The following is a 15,132-nucleotide window of genomic DNA, read 5'->3' as shown; positions in this document are numbered from 1 at the left end:
CCCTTCTCCAAGATGGCAGGTAGACCCATACATGTTAAATATGCTAAAGTATATGTTAAATACAATATATGATTACATATTTATACAGTTATCAAGAAGCTTATATTTCAATGGGGGAGGACAACACATAAAAGGAAACCTCACAAGGAGGGGTGGGAGAGGTGCTTCTGGGGGATCTGATAATTCAGGCTGGAGAATGAAGAATGAAGCCTCTCTTTCCCCTCCAAAGCCATCTGGCTCCAATGGCAAGATATTGATTGGGGTACTGGAGATGGAGACTAAGAAATCTTACATAGATTTGAAGTGTAGCCGAGCACCATTTCTGCCCACTAGGGGGCAACACGCTCGTGCATGACCCAGCCAAAGTGGTTCAACATCTCAGCTAAATTCTAGAATCCCAGATGCTGAGAAAGCATCTAATCCAACTTATCCCTGAACAGGAATCTTTCCACAACCTTCTACATTCTGCTCTAAGATCTTTCCCAAAATGAAGGTCCAGGAAGAACTTACCAACGGAGAGAAGACTCTACATTCTGCTCTTGCCTTTACTCAACCAATAACCAAATTAGATGATTCCCCGACTAAGTACATCTTTTTGGCTATCCCCACCTGCTAATACCATTTCCCATCCCCACCACAAATGAGCCTAGTGTCAAGAAGATCTGAGTTCAAATTCATTACCAGATACTTCCTAGCTGTTTCATTGTCAAAGAAGACCAATGATATCATGAGGATGACATCTTAACTTGTTCATGAATTGGATTTGAGGCAGAGCTACTCAAAATCATCACCATCACTCCATGATCTTGGATAAGTTACTTAACTTGTCTGCCTCAGTTTCCTCAAGTATAAAATGGAAATAATAACAGCCACAGTTTTTCTTGCATAACAATGAATATGAAAATGTTTAGAAGAACTGCATATGTTTATCCTATATTGGATTGTTTGCTGTCATGGGGAGGGAGAAAGGGATGAGAGAGGAGAAAAATTGGGAACAAAATTTTTGCAAAGATGAATGCTGAAAACTATCTTTGCATGTATTTGGAAAAATAAAATATTGAGACCTGAAAAGATTTACATGAACTGATGCTAAGTGAGACAAGCAGGACCAGCATAACATTGTACACAGAATCAGCAGGATTGTGCGATGAGCAACTTTGATAGACTTGGTTCTTCTCAGAGGTTTGGTGATCCAAGGCAATGCTGATAAACTTTGGATGGAAAATGCCATCTACATACAGAGAACTATGGAGATTGAATATAAATCATCACGATTCACTTTTTTCCCTTTTTTCCCCTGTTTTTTCCTCTCTCGTGATTTTTCCCTTTTGTTCTGACTTTTCATTCTTAACATGACTCATAAGGCAATGTTTAAAAAATAATAGTGTACATGTATAACCAAAAAAAGTGTTGGGTTTTTTTTTATGGAACTAGGAAAACTCAAAAAATTTTAAATAAAAAAGAAAATGTTATTTTAAAAAATGAAAGCAAATCAAATAAAATTTGTGAAAAAGTACTTAGCACAGTGCCTGGCTCATAGTAGATACTTAACACATTATATATTTATATTTATATATAATTATATATTTTAATTTATATTATATTATATATAAATACAAATATAAAATCCACATACATAATATACTTCAATACTCAGCATAGTGCCTGATACATATTAGGCACTAGATTGGCTGGAAAGTATCCCCTCCTCATTTCTTTTTGTTGAAATTTTCCTTAAAGTGCAGCTCAGGAACCTCCCCGAATCTTTCCCTCACATTCTCCTGACATCCTCGTTTTCTCCCAAGTTCTTGTCTTATCTCTCCTTTGATCTACTTCTTTCCCCCCATGTATGCTTGTGTGGAGATAGATTAAAAGCTCCTTGAGAGCAAAAACTATCATGTTTTCATCAGTTTTAGAAGAGGAAACTGGCACACAGTAGTTTTCACACAATTACTAAGTGTCTGGGGCTGGATTTAAACTCATCTCCTAGCCTCTAGATCCAAAGCTCTAACCACTGCACCATCAAGTACTTAGTAAATGTTGGATGAGAGATTTGGAGAGTGGCCAATATTTATTAATGGCCACCGTTACAATGTCAGGGCTGAGACTACAGAGTATATATATAGTCCCCGTCCTGAAGGACTTTCCATTCCACCAAGTATGAAGAAAAATGGAGACAAAATAAGAGACGAGATTGGTCCTCCAGCATCCTGCCATCCCTTAGTACATCCATCCTCTCTTCAGCCCCCAAAATGATTTTCCTAAAGTACAGGTTTGACCACGTGGATCCTTACTCAATAAACTGCAGAGGCTCCCTATCACCTTCAAGATACAGCATCCTCTGCATTCAGACCTTCCCAGCCCAGCCTCCTCCCTTCCATCTCTCTCTCCCGTGGGATGGGAACCAGCCACTGTTTCAGTAACAAGATACTGTATCCCTTTTCCTCTTGCACTTCAAAGCCAGAACCTTTCCCCCTTTGCTCTCCTGTAGCCCCTGCGTGGGCAGCGAGGTGGCGCCATAATACACCGAGCACTAAGCACTAGAATCAGAACACACTTTCGGGAGTTCAAATGTGACTTCGAATACCAGCTGTGTGACTGTGGGTGAATCACTTCACCCCTTTTGTCTCCATTTCCTCATCAGTAAAATGACTGGGAGAAGGAAATGACAAACCATTCCAGTATCTCTGCCAAGGAAACCCAGGATGGGATCATGAATAATGAAAAACCAAAGCCCCTTTTACACCTTGTTTAAAAAATAAAATTTAGCTTTCCAGGAGGTGCAGTGGGTAGAGCACCAGCCCTGAAATCCGGGGGACCTGAGTTCAAATCTGGTCTCAGACACTTAATACTTCCTCGCTGTGTGATACTGGGCAAGTCATTTAACCTTGATTGCCTCAGAAAAATAAATAAATAAATAAATTGGCTTGCTACATTGGATTGTAAGCTTCTTAAGGACAGGGATTATTTTTACCTATTTTGCATCCAAGAGTCTAGTAAATTGCCTGGTATATAAGTGCAAAGACAGGTAAGAGAGGTGGGGATCAAGCCAAAGAAATAGACAGCTATCACTACAACTAACTGGGAAGCAAGATATAGAGGAGAAGCAGAGAGCCCAGAACTTGGAGGTCCCTAGTTCTTGGCCGGAGCCAGAGTTATGGGAGATCAGGCCCTTCCCATTCACTGTCCTTGAGGAGTTAAGGAAGCTTCTTTAATTTCCTCCCTAATTAGGGGCCCATTGTCTGGGCCAGAACTGGAAAGGCTGGTCTGTAGGGGGTGTCTCTGCTCACTCCCAACCCCTAAGGCTCAGAGGAAACTTGGAAAGGCAGAAAGCCGGAATTTCAGTTTTGACCTTGGAAGGGACTGTTTGGATACATTTGGATTCTAATCCTTCCGTGCTCCATGGCAACTGAAAGACAACCTAGACTGAGAAAGGGCAGAACCCTCTATAGATAATAAGACTCAGAGACTCAGCAATGGAGAAATCGAGAAAAATGACAGAGGAAGAGAGAAGCATCTGACTCAAAATATACTGCCTCCAAAAATGTAGGGGACCTGAATTAGGGATTGAGATCTATGAAGGTTCCAGAGGTTGGGAGGAGGAGAAGAAAGGAGGGTTGGGAAGAAAAGGATGACAATATTCAAATCAAAAAGAAAAATAACACGGTGGTATAGGGTTTGAAGGCAGTGAGACATTGGGGAAATGACATGGGGTACATAGGCTCTTAGGGACAGTGAGGAAGTGAGGACAACCAGACAGGCCAGTGGAATTATTAGCAAAGATGGTTTAGAGTTCAGAGAAATGGGCACAAAGAAATGAAGGATGCAGAGGTTGATGGGAAAGGCAATGAATTGACAAAATAATGAAATGGAGATTTGAGGTTAATAAGACAACGTGGACACAGGGAGGACGTGGGGACACAGGGAGTGACACGGGAATGATGGGGGGAAGGTCTTCCCTACCCATGATGGTAGGACCCAAATTGTCCTTTCTCCCTGCCTGCTTCCTCATTCCTCCCACATTCACCACTCTTTCTTATCCTCCCCCTCATCACAAAGGAAAGGAACCAGCTCAATCCAGTCACATGGTTTTATTAATCTTAGATTTTGGGGGGAGAAATCAGCTCAGTTACCTCTTACTCTGGATATCTGATCATGGTATTGAGTTCATGAAAGGGGCTAGAGTTCTTGGAAGTTTGGAGATAGATCTATGCCTTCAGATTCCAGATCCTGCAGGAAGGAAACATTTGAATCTGACTTACGTCCCGACTATGGAGACTTTAGGTCTTTTAACTCTCAGTTTCTCCATTTGTAAAAATTCCAGGATATGCTCTTTATTACAAGCAGTTGTTCCAAACCTGCTATTTCAAAGTCCCAAGTCCTTTGCATCTCCAAAATCTCTTTTTTTTTCCCCCTAGATATCCAAATCCATCCTAGGGATGAGGTTAGGAAACCTGCAAGTCCATCATTAGCAAGTCTGAATGCCTGAGTCTAGTCCTTGGGGGAGGTCAACTGGGTTGGTCAGAAGGATCATGGACTTGGGTTCCTTTGTAGGGTGTGGGGCCCTAGTTTCAGGCTACCTGTCCCTGAGGGCAGGACTGGGGACAGGTTGGACTGGGCAATCTTCTCGAGTGGGTGAGGGGAACTTGTTAAGGCTTCTTCATTTCATTTAGGATCCAGGTCCGGTAATGGCACAGTCTGGTATAAACGCCAGGATACTTGGTCAGGCCGCAGTGTTCCATGCCCCAAGACACAAGGCCCTCCAGGACCCCATTGCATACCAGCGGGCCTCCAGAGTCACCCTACAGAGAGACCAAGGGATAGACGAGTATTGAGACACGGGCAAAAGAGATTCAAGACTAGCTACACAAGCAGTAACTTTTCTATCCCAATCCACTTCCCTGTCTGTGACTGGGTCTATTTCCAAAAGGACTTCAAAACCCAGGAAGGACAGTCCAGGTCCCATTTGAGATCCTCCCAGGGATGTCACTCTTCCATGCTTTCCCAGGGCCCGGAGCTCACCTGGCAGGTGTCCTCCCCACTTTCGTAGGTCCCAGCACAGACCATGCCTGGAAACGTGACATCCGGGTAAGCTTTTCTGCAATCCTCATCAGAAAAGATTTTGATGGTCAGGCACTGAAGGACAGCGGGATAGCTGACTGCAGCCAGGGAAGGAAAAGAGGGACAAACTCAGCCCCAAGAACTGAGGTGGGAACCCAGTCCCTTCCACCCTGTCCTAGCATTCATTGTCCTTCCTCACCCACCCAGGCGGGACCCGGGTCCCCTCACCATAAGGACTGGAAACAGATCCCCAGCCGGATACCAGGCAGGAGGTCCCGGGATTAGCGCAGTCTTTTGCAATCTGAATGGGCTTAACTTGGGGGGTCAGCTTCACTGGCTTCTGCAGGTAGAGTAGCAGGAGATCGTTGTTTTTGGTTCTGGAGTTGTAGTTGGGGTGGAGGATCTGTTGCTTCACCCTTGCTATTTGCTTCGAGAGCTCCAGCCGCCGGAGATTGTGTTTCCCCAAGACCACTTGGAGGTTCCTTGTTGGAAGATGAGCTTGTTCAGTCCTTCCCAATCCCGATTCCCAGCCTCACTCACCAACCTTTTCATTCTTCCCACTCTCCCCAAATCCCGGTTCCATAAACTTTCTATCAAGAGGTGCCCTCGGGGAAGATCCAGTCCAAGTGGAAGGCAGATTCGGAATACAGATCGGATCCAAACTCGGGCTTCTTATCACTTGAGAGACAAAGGTAAAACTGGGACTCATTTTGGTTTTGACCTGGATCCGGTACAGTGAGCAGGGCTAGCCTAGACCGAGAGGAGTCAGGACACGAACCTGGCTGCTTAGCCTAGCAGTGCAGGGGGTCACTTACCAGTGGGCACAGTGGGCTGCCGTGAGCACCCACCGATCAGACAGCAGGACACCTCCACAGTGGAAACGTTGAGAGACAAACAGGGCAGCCTGCCAGGGCTGGGAGAAGGGAATGCACGCTTGACCACCCAGGATCTTTTCCTCATTAATACTGGCTCTGGCTGGATCTGAAGGAATACGAGGATAGGGAATTGGAGACAATTCCCTCAAACTCCAAAACCACCATCTCTTCTCCTTCTGGTCCACTTCCTTGCCAAGAACCCCTTCTAAAAACAACCAGCTCCATTGTCTTGCCTTCAGTCCTTGTCATTCTCTCATATAGTCTCTTCCCCCCAAACTGCCCAACTGAAATCATTCTCCCTTCCTTCTTCCCCGATTTCCTTGTGAGAAAATACTTGTTTAAAAAAAAAAAAACACTTAGCACATTGCTGGCTATCTAAATGCTTACTCCCTTCTAAACATCTGTCCCCCTTCCCTCCACACACACTTGGAAAATTCTCCTACCTCTGTTCTATTCTTCCCAACAATGACCCCAGCCCAAGTCTCTTCTCCCTTCCTCCTCTGCGAACCCTCTAGAGCCTCAAGTACCATTCACTCCACCACCCAGTCCTCTTACCAGTGTCCCACAGAAGAAGCAACAGTGCTAAGAGGGGCAGCATATCTGAAGGAATGACGAGGCAGGGTTGGGAGATCTGAGGAGAAACGGAGAAAAAGTGAGGAGATTTATAGTCCCCAATCCAGATGCAGAACTTGATGGAGAAGCAGAAAGTACCAAACCCGAGATGGCGTTCCAAACCAAAGACAGCCAGAGTCCTGGAGGGAGGGCTGGGAGAAGGAAGGAAAGCCGGTGGCAGCCCAGGAAGAGGTATTCACAGAAAAAAAGGCGAAAAGGGAGGATGTCCCTTCTTTTGTCTCCTCTCCTGAATAGAACAGGGAGGTTTTTATCTCAGGTAGCAGCAGCCCCCGCCCCTGTAACCAGAGAATGCTTTTATTGTAGAGTCCTTGAGTTAATGAGCACACACCCAGTGGGTCTGGATTCTAATCTAGAAACCAAGCCAGGGGGTAGGACTCCCAGAATCCCAGAGCAGGAAATGAGAGGTGGGGTGGGAGGAAATGGGAGAGATGGGGGAAGGGACAGACTATCTAAAGGAGCACAATGGAGGTGAGACTAGAAGAGACAGGATTTGGTGGCACTGTCCATGGACTCCTAAGTTTTTGTTGGTTTTTCAGTCCTGTCCAAATCTTTGTGATCCTCTTTGGGATTTTCTTGGCACAGAGGAGCGGTTTGCCATTTCCTGCTCCAGTTCATTTTACAGATGAGGAAACTGAGGCAGAGTAAAGTGCTTGCCCAAGGTCACCTAGCTATTTGGATTTGAACTCAGGTCCAGCGCTTATGCACTCTTAGCCACTTAGCTCCACCAGAAGCAAAAGAGTTGGTGTTCAAATTCCCCCGGCTTCCTTTGAGACTCATCTCATTTACAGGAAGCGGTTACTTATGTTCTTTACTCTCTCTTCTCCCCTCCCTCTCCAAGCCTCCCCCCTTCCATGTTTTTTGCACAATTCTTGTTCGACTTAATTATTTACCTGACTTAGACTGTAAATTCTATGAGGGCAAGAATTGGGTTTTCTCCTGCACCCCCAGTACTTAGTAACAAATATCTGTTTACTGAGGAGTGGGACAAGACCATTGGCTCAAAGAAATCACGTAAATTAAGATTTCTCAAGGCAAAAGCAGAAAAGAATTTTATTACAATCTCCAGAGAAAAGGAGAGTCCTTATCCACAAGCAGTTAGGCAAGGAGAGGCAAGGCCCAATTAACAGACAAGAATCAGAGAGGGGCCTGGGCTAACACTCCCTGTAGGCTGGATCTTGGCCCTGATTAGCCAGGACCCGGGACCTCACCTTGTAAGTCACAAATGAGGAAAAACGTTCAACCCCACCGCATCTTTAGGATCAGTAAATCACTTTATATGGAGTTTAAATGCCAAAGTGGTCCCAGCTTAGTCTCACAAAGACAAGGTCCCACTCCTTGTAAACCCCGTGATTTCTGGAGAAAAACCTGGTCTTGGGGCACAGCCGACCCTCTCTCAATCTTTAGAACACTCTCCATCTTATGAGGGAGCTTTTACAGTTCACTTCATTCACTAATATGGCGGTAGGCAAAGCACTGTAGGAGAAAAAAAAAAAAAGAATAGTGAGATGGAATACGCCATTGAAACTTGAGTTTTTAAAAAGTTTTCTTTAGCATTCTGTACCCAGGCCAGTAGAGATAGGTCCAAAATGGTAATTTCCTGCCCCCAACCCCAAACTCTCCAACTAGACTCCGAATCCCAAGACAATTACAACAAGGAAATTAGAGAGAGATCAAAAAATAATAAAAGTCTGGTTTGGGCTTAGAATTTGAGAATATTCACTCCTTGGTTTCTACCTGGACCACTCCCCATAATAAAAGAATTCCACTCATAGCCATCAATTCCTTACCTTTGAATGCATGCAAAATCAAGCAACTTACCCTTAGGTGAGCCCCAGCCCCAAACAGTCCTAGGTAGACCTTATCTAAGTCAGAGCTTTTTGTTAGTTTTCTCTGTTATCTGTCTCCCAAGGAAAAACCTTTGTGTTTGGGAAAGGTTTTAGGAATTTTTTTTCTTTAATTTTACTTTTAAAAGATGTTTTAACGAGGTTTCTGTATCACCACCTCCAAGGGCTTCAGTTTCCCCTCATCTGCTAAGTTCCCCTACATCTGCTTGGAGTAGAAGTCTCTAAAATCACTTCTAGATTTAGGCAGTTAAAAAAGAGGCATAATAAATACAGAAAGCTGGATTTGAGGGGAGATAAGATTCAAAACCCATTTTAGACACTAACTGTATTCGTGGTGAGAAATCACAACCTTCAGCCTCAGTTTCCTAATCTGTAAAATGAGGAAAATACTAGCCAGCTTTTTTTTATTATTATTATTCTCTGAGAAGAAAAGCTATGTGAAATGCTTTGCAAACCTGAAAATGCTTTATCAGTGTTAGCCAGTCTCCTATGAAGTTAAAAAGCTGGGAGAGAACTAACAGACAAGGATGGGGCTTGGGGGGAAGGGAGGAGAATGAGAATGAGAATGAGAAAAGGGATTTGGGAGAGAGTGACAGACCCAAAAAGAGACAGAAATCAGGTACCATGAAAGGAAAAGGGTAGCAGCCCACCATGAAAGGGAAAGTGTGGCAGCCCATCATGAAAAGGAAAGGGTAGCAGCCCACCATGAAAGGGAAAGGGTAGCAGCCCACCATGAAAGGGAAAGGGTGGCAGCCCACCATGAAAGGGAAAGGGTGGCAGCCCACACAAGACAAGAGACAGACATAAAAAGGGAAGTTGGTGAGTAGTTGTGTTGAGGTTCAAAGACTACAAAAGGTTGGGGTCGCAGACCGGTGTCCCGAATTGTCTCAAAAGAATTTACAGATTAGAACCCACCTCCAAGTCAAGGGGCAAAGTTTATCATAACTGTAGTGCCAGTTGAAGCCGGCTAAGTTTCCCAAAGATTTAGCAAAGAATCAGGGACAAGGAAACAAATTGATCCAGTTCTGATACAGTTAATTTTATGGCCCAGAGGTAGAACTGAATAGTGGTCTCAGGAGATTATGTATCTGAATGCCAGCAATGTTTATGGGATTATCCCAAGGCCAGAATCGCTGCTACATCTTCCTAAGGGCTAGGGAAAGAAATGCATAACTATATTATCATCCTCCTAAGGCCAGAAGACTATTAGGATCATTGATAAAACAGCCTGTTAGAACAATAGCAGTCTAAGGTCAGAGGACCTCAGGATCACTGCTTCCCTAAAGTCTAGGGAAAAAATACATAACTATATTATTCATATTCCTAAGGCCAGAGGACTTTAAGATAATTGACAGCTAGAACAATAGCACTCTATGGTCAAAGGACCTCAGGATCACTGCTTCCCTAAAGTCTAGGGAATAAATACATAATTATATTTATATTCCTAAGGCCAGAGGACTTTAGGATCATTGACAGAACAATAGCACTCTATGGTCAGAGGACCTCAGGATCACTGCTTCCCTAAAGTCTAGGGAAAAAATAACCATATTATTCATATTCCTAAGGCCAGAGGACTTTAGGATCATTGACAGAACAATAGCACTCAGGGGACTTTAGGATTATGGCTATATTTCCCCTAGAAACTGTACCTTATCGGTCAGGGGCGCTGGGGAGCAGAATCTGAGAGGAGAGGGAACAGAGAGAAGGCACTCAAAGACCTGCCAGAGACTTAGCAACAGGGTGAGAGTGATGCAGAGTCAGGGATAGAGCTAGTAGCCAACCCCTCTTCCCTCCCCCTCCCTCCCCCCCAGTGCTTTCTCACTGTCTGTGAGGCTTTGGGCAAATCTCTTAAGTATCTGATCCCGTTTCTTTTAGAATTATTGTCTCCTCTGGCTCTAAATCCTGGGAGGGTTTAGAAACTTGGCAAAAGACTGAGGCAGAGGGAGACGACATTGACAACGCTGGAAAAGGAAGAGAGCCAGTGGCCATGAAAGACAGAGAGCGTAAGAAGTCTCCAGACAGGGAGACTAACTGGGAGCTGAGATCTCTCTCCCCCATCCCCTATGTGGCTTGTTACCTGTCAACTGGCAGGTACCTGGCTCCCTCCTGCTGGATAAGCTGGAGTTGGGGCATAGGGAACACCTGATCTCAGCTCCCAGCCTCCCCCTCAGATCACAGCTGAATTTTCATTGAATGGTGATTGATTGGGAGCTGGAAATGGAGTGGAGATTTTAACCACAGAGGGTGTGAAAAGTTAAAACACTACACAATCAGGTACATAAGGAGAGAAATAATAAAGACTGATGGAAAGTTTAAAAAAATGTAGCGATAAGAGCATTTTGTGAATAATATCCAAATTCTAGACCACCATAAGGCATTCTAGTCACAAATGCCCCGTAAGGCAGAGAATGCAGGTATGATGCCTATTTTATCAGTGGGGAAAAACTGAGGTGCAGAGAGATTTAAAGATTTTCCAGATAAACATTGGAATAAACATTGGAGGCAATAAACATTGGAGCCAGAACACTCATCCCTCTGACTCACCACAGGGTCTTTTTCCACTAAGAAGAAAAAGGGAGGAGAGGGAGACTAAAACTGGGCAGGGACAAGTGGGTTCTGGGGACAGGATTTGGAGCTGGGAGGAGAATTCTTGGCTCAGACCTAGGTCCCTCCCAGCCTCTTAAATACATAATTATATTTATATTCCTAAGGCCAGAGGACTTTAGGATCATTGACAGAACAATAGCACTCTATGGTCAGAGGACCTCAGGATCACTGCTTCCCTAAAGTCTAGGGAAAAAATAACCATATTATTCATATTCCTAAGGCCAGAGGACTTTAGGATCATTGACAGAACAATAGCACTCAGGGGACTTTAGGATTATGGCTATATTTCCCCTAGAAACTGTACCTTATCGGTCAGGGGCGCTGGGGAGCAGAATCTGAGAGGAGAGGGAACAGAGAGAAGGCACTCAAAGACCTGCCAGAGACTTAGCAACAGGGTGAGAGTGATGCAGAGTCAGGGATAGAGCTAGTAGCCAACCCCTCTTCCCTCCCCCTCCCTCCCCCCCAGTGCTTTCTCACTGTCTGTGAGGCTTTGGGCAAATCTCTTAAGTATCGGATCCCGTTTCTTTTAGAATTATTGTCTCCTCTGGCTCTAAATCCTGGGAGGGTTTAGAAACTTGGCAAAAGACTGAGGCAGAGGGAGACGACATTGACAATGCTGGAAAAGGAAGAGAGCCAGTGGCCATGAAAGACAGAGAGCGTAAGAAGTCTCCAGACAGGGAGACTAACTGGGAGCTGAGATCTCTCTCCCCCATCCCCTGTGTGGCTTGTTACCTGTCAACTGGCAGGTACCTGGCTCCCTCCTGCTGGATAAGCTGGAGTTGGGGCATAGGGAACACCTGATCTCAGCTCCCTGCCTCCCCCTCAGATCACAGCTGAATTTTCATTGAATGGTGATTGATTGGGAGCTGGAAATGGAGTGAAGATTTTAACCACAGAGGGTGTGAAAAGTTAAAACACTACACAATCAGGTACATAAGGAGAGAAATAATAAAGACTGATGGAAAGTTAAAAAAAAAATGTAGCGATAAGAGCATTTTGTGAATAATATCCAAATTCTAGACCACCATAAGGCATTCTAGTCACAAATGCCCCGTAAGGCAGAGAATGCAGGTATGATGCCTATTTTATCAGTGGGGAAAAACTGAGGTGCAGAGAGATTTAAAGATTTTCCAGATAAACATTGGAATAAACATTGGAGGCAATAAACATTGGAGCCAGAACACTCATCCCTCTGACTCACCACAGGGTCTTTTTCCACTAAGAAGAAAAAGGGAGGAGAGGGAGACTAAAACTGGGCAGGGACAAGTGGGTTCTGGGGACAGGATTTGGAGCTGGGAGGAGAATTCTTGGCTCAGACCTAGGTCCCTCCCAGCCTCTTAAATACCATAATTATTGTAATTCACCTTTCACTGGGGCCAGCCCCCAGCCCCTCTAAGATGCTCTGAGTCAGAGAGGAGGTATCCACTCTCACTGGGCAGGCAGCTTGGGAGACTTCCCAGGAAGGTTTCAGAGTCTTAGTTCTGTCTGTCCAAGCTCTTCAGATCTGTTTTCTCTCCTCGTCTCCCTATCACCTAGAATCTTGGAAGTTCTCAGGATCACATGATTTAAGGTGGGTCTCTGGAGTGTGATTCTCTTGTTTTACCAACTAGGAATCAGGATGCTATGACTGGCTAAAGTCCACACCCAAGGCTCTGAGATGGCTGTCCCATGATTACTACCTCTCTTGAGTTGGGGTTGGATCTCTCAACCCATTTCTCTCTTTGGGACTTGTAAGATGCCCTGTGAAACCCGTGAGCCACCCTGATTCCAGGCGAGGGGAAAAGCTTTGTTCTTGGACCCAGGGGTCAAAGGGTCCAAGAAGGGCTAGTCCCATCTAACACACACCTTTTGTTCTTCGTTCATTTTTCAGTCAAGTCAGACTCTGTACCCCTTTTGGGGTTTTTTGGGATAGTGGAGTGGTTGGCCATTTCCTTCACCAGCTCATTGTACAAGATGAGAAAACTGAAGCAAACAGTCACACAGCTATTAAGCATCTGAGGCTAGATTTGAACTCTGGGAGAGGAATACTTCCTTACTTCCTTACTCCTGGGCTCCACCCAGCTGCTCCTTACACCTTAGTACTTCTCAGTTACTTGCTGTGACCCTGAGCAAATCCCTGCCTTTGTATCACAGAGTGGACAAGTTTGTTAAACTGGAATCCACAGATCACCAAGGAGATTCTTGGGAGAAACTTTGAATTTAAATGGGAAAAAAAAAAATCTTTATTTCAGACATTATAATCTGCAGTATTTAGATTCATCTTCTAGTTTTGAAATTCTGGATTGTCCTTGCTTACCCCCCAGTGTGTTTATGGGGGGGGTGATAAGTGGGGGAGAGCGAGGAGGAGGGACTGGAGGAGTCTGGAGCTGCCTATGACTAAATCAAAGAGCCTTTGGAATTGGATTTCTGATATCTTTGGGCCACCTGCTGGCCACATATGAGTCTTACACCTTTGTTGCCAAGGGAAACTCAAAATACAGGTTAATTTACGTGGGGTAATCTGGGAGAGGGGATCAGGGGAAGGAGGGGAAAAATTGGAACAAAAGTTTTGGCAATTGTCAGTGCTGTAAAATTACCCATGCATATAATTTGTTAAAAAAACTAATTAAAAATATATATAATTTACATGGGGTAGAAGAATTTATGATCATCTACCCCATGTCCCTAATTGTATAGATGAGGGCACTGACATCCAAGAGAGGAGAAGGTGACTAGCCCACGGTCAGACAGGTAGTTACTAGAAAAAGATGGGAATAAATCTTGTTATTCCCAATCCAAAACATCAATCAGCCCCATGAATGTAATGGGATGCTCTCCAAAGATCAAAAAGAATAATGATCCCCTAAGAAAACAATTCAAAAATATACAGTAAAGTCACAATTAGAATCACACAAGCCTTAGCAGCTTTCAGTTTAAAAAGACGGCCAGTCTTGGAACACTATATATATCAAAGAGCAAAAGAACTAGGGTTTTGGCCAAAAATATCACAATCGGCTAAAGTAAGCATAATCCTGAAAATAAAATTAAAAATCAGTGGATTACTACACACCTGTCAGATTGGCTAAGATGACAGGAAAAAATAATGATGAATGTTGGAGGGGATGCGGGAAAACTGGGACACTAATGCATTGTTGGTGGAGTTGTGAACGAATCCAACCATTCTGGAGAGCAATCTGGAATTATGCCCAAAAAATTATCAAAATGTGCATATCCTTTGATCCAGCAGTGTTTCTATTGGGCTTATATCCCAAAGAAATACTAAAGAAGGGAAAGGGACCTGTATGTGCCAAAATGTTTGTAGCAGCCCTGTTTGTAGTGGCTAGAAACTGGAAAATGAATGGATGCCCATCAATTGGAGAATGGCTGGGTAAATTGTGGTATATGAATGTTATGGAATATTATTGTTCTGTAAGAAATGACCAGCAGGATGAATACAGAGAGGCTTGGAGAGACCTTCATGAACTGATGCTAAGTGAAATGAGCAGAACCAGGAGATCATTATACCCTTCGACAACGATATTGTATGAGGACATATTTTGATGGAAGTGGATTTCTTTGACAAAGAGACCTGAGTTTCAATTGATAAATGACGGACAAAAGCAGCTACACCCAAAAAAAGAACACTGGGAAACGAATGTGAACTATCTGCATTTTTGTTTTTCTTCCCGGATTATTTATACCTTCTGAATCCAATTCTCCCTACGCAACAAGAGAACTGTTCGGTTCTGCAAACATATATTGTATCTAGGATATACTGCAACATATCCAACATATAAAGGACTGCTTGCCATCTAGGGGAGGGGGTGGAGGGAGGGAGGGGAAAAAAATCGGAACAGAAATGAGTGTCAATATAATGTAATTATTAAATAAAAAATTAAAAAAAAAAAAAAGAGAAAAAAAAAAAAAATCAGTGGATTGCCAAATTTTCAGGATTTTGTTGCAGAAACACATGAACTTAATGGAAAATTTGACATAAGATCCAAAAGAAATTAATATCAGACTAAATTTCCCCCCGAGGTAATTGGAGTTAAGTGACTTGCCCACAGTCATACAACTAGGAAGTGTTAAGTATCTGAGGCCAAATTTGAACTCAGGCCCCCCTGACTTCAGGG

At 43.9% G+C, this 15,132-nt stretch overlaps 1 protein-coding gene across 1 annotated transcript; it reads right to left on the bottom strand.

Annotated features, from left to right (window-relative positions):
• Positions 1–4,076: 4,076 nt before the first annotated feature.
• Positions 4,077–7,268, bottom strand: KLK14 (kallikrein related peptidase 14). Its single transcript, XM_051991431.1, has 5 exons — positions 6,492–7,268; positions 5,877–6,042; positions 5,290–5,543; positions 5,023–5,159; positions 4,077–4,802 (listed from the first exon to the last, which is right to left on the bottom strand). The coding sequence occupies exons 1-5, from the start codon at positions 6,532–6,534 to the stop codon at positions 4,650–4,652; spliced, it is 753 nt and encodes a 250-aa protein (XP_051847391.1). The 5' UTR covers positions 6,535–7,268; the 3' UTR covers positions 4,077–4,649.
• Positions 7,269–15,132: the final 7,864 nt, after the last annotated feature.

Source organism: Antechinus flavipes, chromosome 3 (genome assembly GCF_016432865.1).
Source record: "Antechinus flavipes isolate AdamAnt ecotype Samford, QLD, Australia chromosome 3, AdamAnt_v2, whole genome shotgun sequence".
NCBI classification, from domain to species: Eukaryota; Metazoa; Chordata; class Mammalia; order Dasyuromorphia; family Dasyuridae; genus Antechinus; species Antechinus flavipes.
The sequence above is the reverse complement of the archived record's forward strand: the minus strand, read 5'-3'. Positions and strand labels throughout refer to the sequence as shown.

What these genes read in the sequence shown, in the direction of transcription:
- KLK14 (XM_051991431.1), bottom strand. Translation starts at nt 6,534, where the DNA reads ATGCTGCCCCTCTTAGCACTGTTGCTTCTTCTGTGGGACACTG. An exon ending in GCTTCTTCTGTGGGACACTG is followed by an intron (nt 6,043 to 6,491) that starts GTAAGAGGACTG and finishes GTATTCCTTCAG; the next exon opens with ATCCAGCCAGAGCCAGTATT. An exon ending in GCAGCCCACTGTGCCCACTG is followed by an intron (nt 5,544 to 5,876) that starts GTAAGTGACCCC and finishes TCTTCCAACAAG; the next exon opens with GAACCTCCAAGTGGTCTTGG.